The following is a 13,920-nucleotide window of genomic DNA, read 5'->3' as shown; positions in this document are numbered from 1 at the left end:
GCTTCCCTTATACAGGTGGGCTAAGGGTGGAGTTTTATAGCGTGCGTCCCTGCTGAGCAGGGTGGCAGACTCTGTGCCAGCCTACGTATGAACACACAGACGCATCTCCTGCCTGCAGGTCAGGTGGGGCTTCAATCAGGAGGACAGCTCAGGCAAGATCCAGACACCAGGTGGCAGAATGGCTGGGGCGGGGCACTGGCGTCTGAACTGGCCCCCGGTGGTGCGACCTTGGCCCATTACTCATCCTCGCACTGCCTCATTTACAGCCTCCATGTCCTCACCTGCAAAATGGAAGGCAGATGCCACCGGGGGGCGGGGGTTGCATTCAGTACGCGGTGCAGGCACTCCTGTGCAGCGTTTACAGAGCAGGCAGCCTCGTCATTATCATTTTCATTTGTAATTTTCCAAGCAGCACAAAATAAGGAAGCACGCCCTCCCACACAGCATGCAGTGGCCTCTTACATCAGGCGGGACGCAGCCTGGCAGGGTGGGGGCTGGACAGTCTCAGGCAGACTTGGCAGTGGGAAAATGCCAAGCCCATGCAGGGAGGAGAGTCAGAGCCCAGGTGCAGCGGCGAGGCCTGTGTGCAGCGCAAGGCAGTGGGGATGGGGGCCAAGGGCATGATGCTGGAACCACGGGGTTGTTGGGAAGATCGTCTTTTCTCCAGGACCACCCATCCCCAGAGCATAACAGTTTTCAATAGTTTTCCCTTTTTACCCAACAATGCACATTCACTAAAGAAAATTTAGAAGATCCAGACCACTGAAAAGAAGAAAATATAAATGACCATAATCTCAGTTCCCCCAAAATAGCCATTATTTACATTCTGGTACATTTCTTTCCAGTCTTTTGTTTAGGCATAGATAAATAATTTATTTCATTAAAATGTTCTTGTGAACATTATATTTATGTGGGCGGCATCACTGCAAGAGTTTCAACAGCTGCAAATAGTTTCTTGACCCCACTCTGGCTGTGTCCCTCCTGGAGCTTGTGTAGGTGAGGTTGGGTTCCAACCCCTTCCCCATCTAAGGATCTGTGGGGTAAATGTTCTCTGCAGCAAACTGTCTAGGACTTCGGTTTTTAGACCCAAGCCTTCTTAGGTTAGAGAGAGACCGCAAGTTTCCTTTGAAGCCACAGACACATCAGGCCTACCAGGACAGGAGGCATCCCCCCACCCCCACCCCTGCCCTTGGCCTCACTTTTCCCACCTCCCAAGAAGCAGGTACCAACAGGGGACCGACCACATTGGTGCCATCATCTGTCCGTTTAGTAGCTTAGTCAGAGGCTCAGCATCAAACGCTTTGACCTGAGCACTCACCAGCCTGTCACTTCCTGCACACCAGCCCAGAAACCCTGAATGACGAATAACTCTCTCTGTCGGGGACATAGCTAACTAACCACGACTTGACTTCCGGTTCTCATGTCTGTCTCCAGCGGGCATCCTGTTCCTTGAGCTCTAGCTCTCCAGCCCTGACTCACGGGTGTCAACTATTACTAATGCTAGCTTTCTCCTTGGCTGTCACTTCCCTTCCTTTCTCGCGCACGCACCCTCAAAACACTTGTTGACTTCCAGATTTCCGAGAGCAGCATCGCCTACGAGAAAAACAAAGCAAAGGAGGCCATAGAGAAGGAAAAGAAAAAGGTCCAAGATCTGGAGAACCGCATAACCAAGCAGAAGGAGGTATGCCTCTCTAAGAGGAAAGAGGAGCAGGCGTGACTGAGTGCCGGGCTCTGGGGGCAGGCGGTCTGGTTCAAATCCCACCCCTGCCGCCATCTGGCTGTGGGACGTTAGACAACAGTTAGCACCTCTGTGCCTTTCTCTCCCCACTTATGACATACTGACGATCCTATAGATCACACTCGTGGAGTTGGGAGACTTGATGTCTAGCACACAGACAAGCACTTGACACTCAGTGAATGCTGCGTGTGTTGGCTGCTTTTATTATTATTGTCATTACTACTGGCTCACAGCCACAAAGTGGAGGGGCAGAGTCTGAACCCAGGACCGTCTGACGCCAGGACCCCCTCATCCTCACCGCTCCTCTCTCTGTCCTTAAGCTTGCTGTGGGTTCAGCTGCCTGGGGTCAATGTCCGACCACCTTGGTGCTGTTTCTCCACCAGAACCTGTCACCTTCGCTATCAGCACCTTCATCATCAAACCACGTTTACGACTCTCACTGGGAATAGGAGACACAGCAGAAGCTGACGTTGTTACCCAGGACCTTGTCTTAGGCATCTCCAAGCTGGAGGACTGAATTCCACCCTCCTAGGTCCCAGCAGTACAAAGGGCACACACACGCACACACACAGATACAGGTCAATATCTCAAAAGTCACGGCAAGTGATAAACAGACAGCCTGACAATAGTGAGTTAGATTCAAATACAGGCAAATACAATTTCAAAGGATTGTCGAGACCAGATGGGACCTAACAAGTCTTTAAGTCTGTTCACATCAATCTCGGATCATTTTCTTTGAAGAACGTTTCCCTAACATTAATATACACAGAGTCACTGTGGGGGATAGTGTAATTTTAAGTGCCCAATCCCTGGACTTTAGCCCAAGAGATTCTCATTCACTCTCTATAGAGTGGACTCAGGAATCTGTACTTTTAACAGCAGTCCAAGCGGTGCTGGTGCTCTTGGAATGACGCTGCTCAAGGTGCCAGTAAACCATGTCTGGATTACCTATCTGTATGGGCTTCCCAGGTGGCATAGTGGTAAAGAATCTGCCTGCAATGCAAGAGACACGTGTTCAATCCCTGGGTTGGGAAGATCCCCTGGAAGAGGGCACAGCAACCCATTCCAGTATTCTTGCCTGGAAAATTCCATGGACAGAGGAGACTGGCAGGGCTACAGTCCATGGGGTCGCAAAGAGTCGGACACAACTGAGCACGCACGTGCACGCATGCACACCTTAGCACCACTTTAAGAGGGGCCTTGACCAACTGGAGCGTGTCCAGAGGATGAGCTGCGTGAAATGATGTGAGAGTTGTCAGCTCTGGGCTGATGCACATGTGCAGGACTCCTTGTGGGCAGGTGGACGCTGCCCAAAAGAGAGCCCAAGAGGGGCCATCTCTCCATGCAGACTTGTTTCCCCAATGATTCTCATGGTTCGTCCATAAAATACTTCAGTTAGGGGTAGGAGAAAAGGAGGAATTAGAATTTTAAAGTAGATTATTTGGGGCAGAAAATGGATTAGGAATGAGATTAATGCATACAAAAAAAAAGTGTGTATCACAAAATCAATGAATGGGTCACAGTTTTTATTAGCACAGTGAAAGCGAACACCCAGTGGCTGTGTAGTTCACTAGACAAAATGAACCAAGGGCTTCTGGAAATTAGACCATTCTGGGTACTCAACCCAGAGAACATCTGTCCTCAGGATCATGACAGAGGGGACTCTGTAAAGCAACCAACAGTGTCCTCAACAACAGCCTTAGAGAAAACAACAGTGACACCAGAGGGCAAGATCTTGTGACAACCTGGCAGGCAGGCTGATGGCATCACATCAGGTGCTAAGAAATGGGACTCCACCCCAGGGACTGCCCATTCACCAGGATAGACCAAGGAAGTTCAAGGTCAAAGACCCAGTCAGACATAGAGGGGCTTATTTGCATGCTGTTTTACTTGCACACACAGGAGAGCATTTGAAACACTGATTTCATATCTACAGGTGAAAACAGGATTTGTATGAGAGAAACAGGAGAGAGGGGAGAAAAATAAATTCAGACCTGCTGGAACCCTGAACTTGAGTAAGTTGCTGAGTAGCTGGCAAGGAGCAGAGATGCCAGGCAGCGTGTTCTGCCCTGAGGCAACTTCATGGCCCATCAGATAAACCATCTCAGTTCTTTGTGGATTCCGTGGGGACAGCTGGAGTGCTTCTGCTTTGTGCTGTGCCTGCCGCTGACCCCCAGGAAGCGCCTCCTCCAGCCAGGTCCACACACTGTCTGCACTGGGACTTCTCAACAGTAACGACCACATCATGACCCCAAATAAGAACAGACAGAGTTCAGTGGCGGTACGGAGAGAATGAAGCTTCTCCCAGGCGAGGCTCACAGGCATCACATGATGAGAACCATGCTCTGTTTTGTTTCAAAAAAAAAAAATCAGTTATAAAAGGAGCACCTGGAATCTCCCTGGCGGTCCAGTGGTTAAGACTCCACGCTTCCGACTCAGGGTGTGTGGGTTCAGCCCCTGGTGGAGGAACTAAGATCCCACATATTGTGTGGCACAGCCAAAAAATTAATAATAAATTAAAAAAAAGAAAAGGAGTAACTGTTTGCTCTAGAAATTTTAAGAAGTATGGAAAAATCATTCACGAGTTCACCAAACAGAGTTACCAGTAATGAAATTATTTTATTTTTTCTTTTGGCCCCGCTATGCGGTGTGTGAGATGGTACTTCCCTGACCAGAAATTGAACCCACACTCCCTGCATTGAAAGCACAGATTCTTAACCGCTGGACCACCAAAGAAGTCCACTAGTGACATTTTGATGTGATTCCTTCCAGACCAGCTTTGGTCTGGACACTATGACAGACATGGACAAATATCGATTTGTTACAAAGTTATTTACACTGTTACACTGTGCGTGCTGCATTTTGACTTAATATATTACAAGTATGTCCACATATCATTGAACTTTCTTCTACAACACGCCAGTAAAGGATGACTTGGGTTTGCACTGTGTTGGGTGAACCTTGCTTCATTTACCCTTGGGCACGGGGGTGTCTCTCACTTTTCAGTGGAGTGAAAAATGCTTGGCTGAGCAGCTGTGTGTCAGGGGCTTTGTGCATGTGTGGGGCTATGTCCTTAGGATACATCTCCAAAAGTGGAATCAGTGGGTCACAGGATATGAACATTTTTAGGCTCGTGAAACAGGTTCCCAAGTGACCCTCTCCGAAAGGTCATACCAGTTTTCACTGCCACCAACAGAGTCTGGGAATGCCTAGCACTGCACCTCGAGAATATGTTTTGCGCTGCGCTGTGCTTAGTCACTCAGTCGTTTCCAACTCTTTTCCACCCTATGGACTGTAGCCCACCAGGCTCCTCTGTCCACGGAGATTCTCCAGGCAAGAATACTGGAGTAGGTTGCCACGTCCTTCTCCAGAGGATCTGTCCAACTAAGGGATCGAACCCAGGTCTCCCACATTGCAGGCAGATTCTTTACCATCTGAGCTACTAGGAAAGCCTGAATACGTTTCAGGTAGGATTAATGTTCATGAATAGGTTACATGCAGTATGGTTCCGACTATGTGTCATTCTGGAAAAGGTGAAACTAGGGCAATAATAAAAAGATCAAGGATTGGTAAGGGGTGGGAGGATGATGAATAGATGGAGCACATAGGGGTTTTAGGACAGGAAAACTATTCTGTGTGATTCCATAATGGTGGATACATGTTATCATACATTTGTCCAGATCCATAGAGTGTACACCACCGAGTTGAAGCCTTATGTAAACTATGAACTTTAGGTACTAATGATGTGTCCATGTAGGTTCATCAGTTATCACAAATGAGATGATCCGATGAGGGATGTTGATGGTAGGAGAGGCTGTGCCTCTGGCGGGGGTGGGAGTTAAAGGAAAACTTTCTGAATTTTCTGCTCAGTTTTACTGTGAACCTAAAACTGCTCTAAAAAGTGAAGTCAAATAAATAGATGAAGTCCATCCAGCCCCAGCACAGTGCCTGTCACAAAGCCCACTTTCTGCACTGTTTGAGGAGGGACTCAAGAAAGAGAGTAGAATTTTGACAAAGATGGAAAGAATGGGTCCGAGGAGAAGGTAGAAGATGTTGGGGACACAGCGACTGGAGTCTAACCTTTCCAGGGTCCCCAGGGGAGGTCATCCCAGGGCCTAAGTCGCAGAGTAAGTTGGAGAAATGTCCTGAACACAGGTCCTATGACTAGGGGGTGAAGAACTCGGCACATTTATCCTGGAAGACAGATTTAGGGAGAGACATGACAGCCTTCTCAAATATTTAAAGGGCTGTCTCATAAGAGAGAAATAAAACTTGTTCAATGAGCTCCAGGTGACAGAACTGAACTCAGGGGCCAGAAATCCCAAGGAGATAGATCTCAGCTGAATTTGAGTTCTGCAATAATTGGAACCCTGCAGAGAAAGCATGGACTTTGGACTTTAAAAGGATCAACAGAACAATAACAGAACAGAGGTCCCCTCCTGTCTGAAAACAGGGGAAGGGGGAGGCTGGGGTAAATATTTACACCTGAATTTCTGTTCATTTGATGTTTGCTGTTTGTCTAGGAAATGGATTTAAAAATGCAAAAAGAAGACATTTTAAATAATAAGTTAAATGATGCACTGGCCATGCTAGAAAAGGCTCAGAAAACAAAGACGGCTGAAAGTCTGAAAGCAGAGAACCTCACCATGAAATTGAATGAAACACTAGCTGAACTGGAAACTGCAAAGACGAAAATGGTAAGTCAGTGCCTTCCGGGGACGGGAGAATTTTCCCTGCAATGCGAGATCACGATGCCATGTGTGGTTTAGACCCGGGGTTCTCAGCCTCCATACTGTTGATGTGCTGGGGGGGCAACTCTCACGGGATGTGGGGGGGCTGTACTGTGCATTACAGGATGTGCAGCAGCACCCACTGAGCTCCACCCAGAAGATGCCAGTGGCACCCGACCCCCCGCTGTGACAACCAAAAATGTCTTCTGACTTTGCCAAATCTCCCCCAGTGTGGGGGGAGGTGGGGGGAACCACCCCCGTTGAGAAGCATTAATTTAGTATGAAAGGTAGACAGAAGCTATGACACCCTCTCTCCGGGGCCGTCTAAGATGATGTAATTCAGGCTACTCCCAGGAGCACACTGAGCAGCCCTGGAATTTAGGGGCCAGTGATGATTCCATAGAATTTAAGACAGAATTTTTCAATTTTAGCTTGACATTCAAGGCCCTTCACCATCAGGGCTCAATATTGCAATGACCTGTCATTCACACGTTTAACCGACAGGTGTGTGGACAAGGATGTAATGAGGACTGACCTGGCGGAAGTACCACAGAGGGAAGACGAGAGGGGCTGGGCTTGGAGACAGCAGCTCAGGGGCGTGGCCGTTCCCAAGGTCCTGAATCACAGGACCTGGACACTCGGGGTAGCAGAGGAGTGGGAAAAAGGAGTTGCTATGGAGGGAGTTACCAGAGAAATGGCAGGACTTGTTAACTGATGGACAGGACAGGAGTGCCGAGGAGAGGGAGGAGCCAAGGAGGCGGGCCGGCTTCCAGTCAGGGCGCCATGGAGCCGGGCAGTGATGGCACATGGAGTTGCTGTAAAGATAGAGGTTGGGCTTGGGGACGGGGGCAGGTCTCTTGTGGGAGAGGGACTGTCTCCTGGAGAAGATAAAGCATTCAGACTGAACCGAGGGTAGGGATATCAAAGTTCAAAAGTTGCCCAAACTTCTGGTGGCACGTTAGATTTGGGGCAGGAAGTGAGACATGAAGACTAAAGTTGGAGGAGAGCCTCCTCGGAGTGATGGTTGAAGGAGGGGGCGTGTGTGAGCATCTGGGGCAGAGAATTTCTGCATCTGGAGGAGATAAGAGGCCCATCGTGTTAACAGGGAATGGAGAGCGAGAGAATGACATCATCCTGAGAGCAGGAGAATGATGTCATCCAGGTGGCAGGAGAATGACCTCATCCCGAGAGCAGAGGAAGGGGTAGGGGAGTGGAAGGGGAGCAAGGATGAGGCACTGAGACTCAGGTGTGCGGAGCGGCTGCAAGCAGGGAGGGTGGTTATGGGAAGGGGTGTGACTCACCATCAGGAGGCCACTGGTAACTTTTATTTTTAAGAAATACAGATTTATTCACTTTTTTCTTATAAAGTTGTTCACTCATTAACTCAACCAGTACTTATTGAGCATCTGGGTCTAGATGCTGTGGGCATATTGGTAGGTAAAGGGTAAGTTTCTGCCCTCATGGAGCTTCCATTCTAGTGGGAGCAAGAAATAAAGACATGAGATGGTTCACATGGCAATAAGCACCTCGGGGAAAATAAAACAGGATGATGTCTCCTTTAGATAGGCAGTCCAGGAAGGCCTCTCAGAGGAGGTGACATTGGTGCTGCAGCCCCTCACACATGGAATCAGCCTCATGAGGAGCTGGGGGAGGAGTGTATGGGCAGAGGGAATAGCACGTGCAAAGATCCTGGGGCAGGCAGAGCTCAGTGCCAGTGCGTGCAGAGGGCCCATGTTGTTCCTGTTCTCCATCATCTTACCCAGCTCCCAAGATCACATGAACCATGTCTGTTTCCCCAGATCATGATGGAGGAGCGGATGCAGCTGCAACAGCACACAGTAATGGCCCTGCAAGAGGAGCAAAAATCACAGAAGCACGAATTTGAAAAACAAATCATGGAATACAAGGAACAAATCAAGCAGCACTCCCAGACGATCGTGAGCCTCGAGGAAAGACTCCAGAAAGTGACCGAACACCACAGAAAGATAGAAGGAGAGATCGCCACACTGAAGGACAATGACCCAGGTCGGTTCAAAGAGACGCCGAGGGAACCTTAGTGTTCAGGGTGGGTTCTGATGACCCTGTGGGTCCCTCCAGGCTGATGGACAAGAAAAAGTCTGCGTCTCATTGAAAAAGCCCCTCTATTGTCTGGAGGCCCCTGTCCTTGTCACATTGCAAGGTTAGGTGCCCTCCAGGCCCAGGTTCAGCAGACGTAACACGATGAACAGAGACAGGCTTTGTGCCGAGCCAGTCAGCCAGGGAGCAGCACAGGCTGCCGGGGCTGTGAGGGGTGTCAGAACCCACGACGGGAATCGTCCTTGCCCCGTGGAAGCATCCCCGGCAGGGGCCTTTCAAGGCGTCTCTCTGCCATCAGCAGTTTGCGGCGCTGTCTAATGCTCTTTCACAACCAACTGGGGTTTATCTCTTTAAAAACAAAAGCCTGAAGAAAGAACTCCGAGTTGTGAGCATTTATTTGCCCTGAATGACCAGGGGTGACAGATAAAACTAAAGACAGTGAACTCTTGGAGAACAGTTCTGGAAGTAGAGGCCTCGACCTAGGGTTTCTCATCCTGAGTGTTAACGTTGCCACGTGGGCTAGATCGGCTTCCCTGGTGGCTCAGCAGTAAGGAATCCGCCTGCCAATGCAGGAGATGTGGGTTCGATCCCTGAATCGGGAAGATCCGCTGCAGAAGGACCTGGCAACCCACTCCAGTATTCTTGCCTGGGAAATCCCATGGACAGAGGAGCCTGGAGGGCTACAGTCCATGGGGCTGCAAAGAGTGGGACACAACTGAGTGACTGAGCACGCACATGGGCTAGAGCGCTCTTTGTTGGGGACTTTCCTATGCACTTAGGGTGTTGAGCAGCGTCCCTGGCCTCTACCCACTGCATGCCCACACCCCACTCCAGTGTAACAACCAAAAATGTCTCCAGACATGGCTACATGTCCCCTTAGGGGTAAACTCCCTCCTGGTTGAGAACCACGGTCCTAGTCTCAAGCCAGCTGACAAGCTGTCAGGGCTCACCTCATGGATACATTCATTCAGCACACTTAGCTTAGCAGCTCTTGTGTCCTGAGCTCATTCTAGACACTGGAGGTTCAGCTGTGGACCACCATGCAGCATCCCTACAGTTTGCCAGGTCACTGCCCTGCCAGAGGACCCAGCATGAACAGGGCACCACGGCAAGAGCAGGGGACAGGACTCGGCTCCCAGTCCAGGTCCAGGTCAGAGGGAGGGTGTTCCAGCTGGGACGCTTCTTTGCCACCCCAGACTTAGATCCGTGCCTGCCATCAAGCAGATGCTCCACAAGCATCTGTTGAACAAATAAACGAGCGAGTGAACTGAGGATGGGGGTGGTGGCAGATACCAGAAGGCAGTGGGCTGAGGAGTAACTGGGAGGTGAGCACAGCGGAGGGCAGGAAATGGGGCAGGAGGTGCGACCCAGGGAGGGGTTAAGGCTCTACATCTCACCCCTTAGCTGGGTGGTTACCAGCAGGTCCCACCAGTGCCATGCTCACTTCCTCAGCTGTCAGTGGTATCAGTGGGTGTTAATCGCTTCAGTTGTGTCCGACTGTTTATGACTCTATGGATTGTAGCCTGCCAGGCTCCTCTGTCCATGGGATTCTCCAGGCAAGAATACTGGAGCGGCTTGTCATGCCCTCCTCCAGGGAATCTTCCCGACCCAGGGATCAAACCCATGTCTCCTGCATTGGCAGGCGAATTCTTTATCACTGAGCCACCTGGGAAGCCCCAGTGGCATCTGTTATCCCTGCCTTAGAGAGTGCGTACATGTTCAGTCAGTAAGTTACTGACTTTTGAGACCCATGGACTGTAGCCCACCAGGCTCCTCTGTACATGAGATTTCCCAGGCAAGAATGCTGGAGTGGGTTGCCATTTCCTCCTCCAGGGGATCTTCCTGACTCAGGGATCAAACCCATGTCTCCTGCCTTGGCAGGCGGATTCTTTACCACTGAGCTAGCTGGGAAGTACCACCACTTCAGAGAGTAGCTGAAAAGATGTCATGAGCTCATGCACAGGGGAAGGGCAGCCTGTGATACAGAACTCATGGTGGTTCTCACTAGGTGGAGAGGGCTGGGGGTGGAGGGAAGGATTGTCAGCTGAGAAGGTTTACTCTGTTGATAAGCAAAGGGGAAGGAAAATATCCCTTGCCTGAGGACTGTGATGACCCTCACGTGTCCCTCTGATTCAGCCCAGGAGGGGGACGCACAGCCGGACCCCGCAGCAGCACCTCTAGGGGAGAGCAGCTCCAAAGATGCAATGTGCGACCACCTGATGTGAGTACTGGACGGGACCCTTGCTTCTGGTCACATTGTCAGAATCTGACAAGAGTTGAGTCTGTGCAGTCCTTGCTGCTGGTTGAGTTTCTCAGTACCTTTAGTAAGTCAGGCTGGTGTCATGGAAAGATCTGGGTAGATCTAAATTCAAATCCTAAACTCAACACTCTCCAGGTATGTAGCCCCAGGCCAGTCACATCCCCTCCTGTGCCTCAGCGACCCCCCCTACCCCCCCTAACCCGCCCCCCCCCCCCCCCCCCCCCGCTTGTGAGATAAGGAGGCACATGAATGCCAGCTAATGCTACTACTTAGCTATTTTCCCCAAAGACCTGCCCGAGGCAAGCCTATTTTTGGGTTTCAAAACAGTGGAAACCACTTGGTGGAGTGGGGTCCCGGAGAGGGTTAAAAGTTAAGAGATTAGACTAAACAACCTTGAAGATCCCTCCCAGCCCAAAGGTCCATACCTGGAGCCTCAAAGAAGTGAAGTGATATCACTCAGTTGTGTCCAACTCTGTGTGACCCCATGGACTGCAGCCCACCAGGCTCCTCTGTCCATGGAATTCTTCAAGAAAGAATACTGGAGTGGGTAGCCATTCCCTTCTCCAGGAGATCTTCCCAACCCTCGAAGAGCTGACAATTTCCAGAGAAACAAAACCCATGGATGGGAAAGATCCTGAAAGACACCACCAAGCATCATACAAATCAGAAGGCGGTAACATGATGCAGAGAAAGGATTCAGAAAGTTTCTCAAAGAAGGCAAGCCACCAGCCTGAGCCCTGCCCCAGATACCAATTACCAAAGTCTAATGTCACACAGGTTTTACCCCAAGAAGGCAATGATACTCAGACTCTCAAGCTCGATGTTCTGAAAAGTTTGTCTTCTCCTATAAAGTTCGTGTCTCCTCCTAAACTCTGTAAAGAAAACAGTAGCCATGACCTGGAGAAGAATCAGCATCAAGTTATTCTCTGGTTCACTTCCTTAACGATGGACACACTTGACACAGAGTCTCATCCTCAAGTTGGAAGAGTCATGGCCAAGGAGATTAGATAGACAGACAGACATGTATGTGTATGCATGTGATCCATTCCAGTGATCACCAATCTTTTTTATTTCGATTTTCACATGCAGCCTGCAAGTATTTTGCTTTATTCCATAATAAGCACACACACTGCCTTCAAAAGTCTATATAAGAGGAGGCTATACTTCAAAAGACTGTGAATACAAATGAAGTGACACTAATACCTGCCCAGAGACTCAATCGTGTCTGACTCTTTGTGACCCCATGGACTATAGTCCATGGAATTCTCCAGGCCAGAATACTGGAGTGGGTAGCCTTTCCCTTCTCCAGGGGATCTTCCAACCCAGAGGTTGAACCCAGGTCTTGCAGGTGGATTCTTACCAGCTGAGCCGCAAGGGAAGCCCAAGAATACTGGAGTGCATAGCCTATCCCTTCTCCAGCAGATCTTCGCAACCCAGGAATCGAACCAGGGACTCCTGCATCACAGGCAGATCCAACCAGTCCATCCTAAAGGAAATCAGTCCTGAATATTCATTGGAAGGACTGATGCTGAAGCTGAAACTCCAGTACTTTGGTCACTGGATGCAAAGAACTGATTCATTTGAAAAGACCCTGATGCTGGCAGAGATTGAAGGCAGGAGGAGAAGGGGATGACAGAGGATGAGACGGTTGGATGGCATCACCAATTCGATGGACATGAGTTTCAGTAAACTCCGGGAGTTGGTGACGGACAGGGAAGCCTGGCGTGCTGCAGTCCATGGGGTCGCAAAGAGTCAGACGTGACTGAGTGACTGAACTGAACTTAACTGAGACTCAATCTCTAAACCCCCTTTACTGTGTTTCCTTCTGCCCCAACACACACGTGCACATACACACACCACACACACAATATGCTTCTCTCGGGGCTGGGCTGTCTCACACCTGCTCATGAGGCCCTCAAGGTGCCTCTCCCACCATCACCCTGGGCCCCTCCCATGAAACATCACCTCCCAGTCAGCCACCCTGATCACTGTGATACCAAAGACACACCCTCTGGGGTGTGGGACCAAGGACCTGCCCTCATCCACTCTCCCTGTGTCCCCCTCTTAGTTCTCTGGGCCCCCAGAGCCCATACATCCCCAAAGGGTCACTTGAACACCACCCATTCATGTGGCCCCTCTTCTCTCCATCAGGAATTAAAAGAAGCTGATGAGAGCACAGAAGCCATACTGTCCTCTTCTCTCTTTTTTTCCTCATGCTCGAAGAATCCCTGAACCCACACACACAAAAATAGTCTTTCCTCTTCTTTGCACCAAAGATCGAAAGTCCGTGAGAACATTGGTTCCTGCTGGCAGATGGTTGAGCAGGAAGAGGTGTCCTTTTGATATTAGTTGTATTTCAGCCTCAGAGCAAACCCAGCCAGGATCCTTTGTTCTGTCTCCATGTATTTCTTTATAACGAAGGTGCATCAAAACGGATTCTTGTTCTGAGAGCTTTTCAAGAGTGGGCTTGCTGAGGGTGGCATCATCCCCAAATTGGACCATCACTGATGGAGGATCACATTGCTTTTCCCCTTCCAGGCACTGGAGCATCACCACAGAGATGGAGCTGAACTGACTTGGTCTGTTTTGTGTGTATGTGAATTTCAGAGAGGATTTATTGACTGCTCAGAAGGAGATCCTGTCTCAGCAGGAGATCATCATGAGGTTAAGGAAGAACCTGACTGAAGCTCATAACCGAATGTCAGACCTGAGAGGTTTGTGCAATTGCCCGTGTCTCTCAATTTCCCAACCCACTTTGAGAAAGGAAAGAAATGGGTCTTCGGGTTGGAAAGCTGGGCATTTAAACCCCGCCTCAACCTGCTGTCCTGGGCCATCACAGCACTTGTGACTCAGGATCAGCAAAGGCTGCGGGTACTGAACTGATTCCATTTGATGTGGGATCACCGGGAGCATTCTCACATGGCTCCACACCTCTGAGTAGAAATGCAGCTTTCTTTTTCGGGGAGGATCTCTGTTGGCCACAGAGGATTTGTCTGTAGGAGCAAAGGCTTGGAGGTCATTCGTGGGTCCCCTCGCTTGGCAGGCCAGCCAGCACAAGTCCTAGTGCCCACCAGCTTATGGACCCCAGTAAGTGTACCCTGGGTCTCTGCTGCCTC

The 13,920-nt window shown here is 49.9% G+C and overlaps 1 protein-coding gene across 1 annotated transcript in view; it reads left to right on the top strand.

The window, feature by feature from the left end:
• The window catches only part of FHAD1 (forkhead associated phosphopeptide binding domain 1), a 171,084-nt gene that overhangs the window by 121,962 nt on the left and 35,202 nt on the right, over window positions 1–13,920 (top strand). Inside the window, exons 20-24 of the mRNA XM_065937152.1 lie at window positions 1,574–1,681; window positions 6,262–6,435; window positions 8,268–8,493; window positions 10,681–10,765; window positions 13,412–13,518. Of these exons, the coding sequence (XP_065793224.1) occupies window positions 1,574–1,681; window positions 6,262–6,435; window positions 8,268–8,493; window positions 10,681–10,765; window positions 13,412–13,518 (700 nt within the window). The remainder of the gene's footprint in view (window positions 1–1,573; window positions 1,682–6,261; window positions 6,436–8,267; window positions 8,494–10,680; window positions 10,766–13,411; window positions 13,519–13,920) is intronic.

This window comes from Muntiacus reevesi, chromosome 5 (assembly GCF_963930625.1).
Source record: "Muntiacus reevesi chromosome 5, mMunRee1.1, whole genome shotgun sequence".
NCBI lineage: Eukaryota > Metazoa > Chordata > Mammalia > Artiodactyla > Cervidae > Muntiacus > Muntiacus reevesi.
The sequence above is the reverse complement of the archived record's forward strand: the minus strand, read 5'-3'. Positions and strand labels throughout refer to the sequence as shown.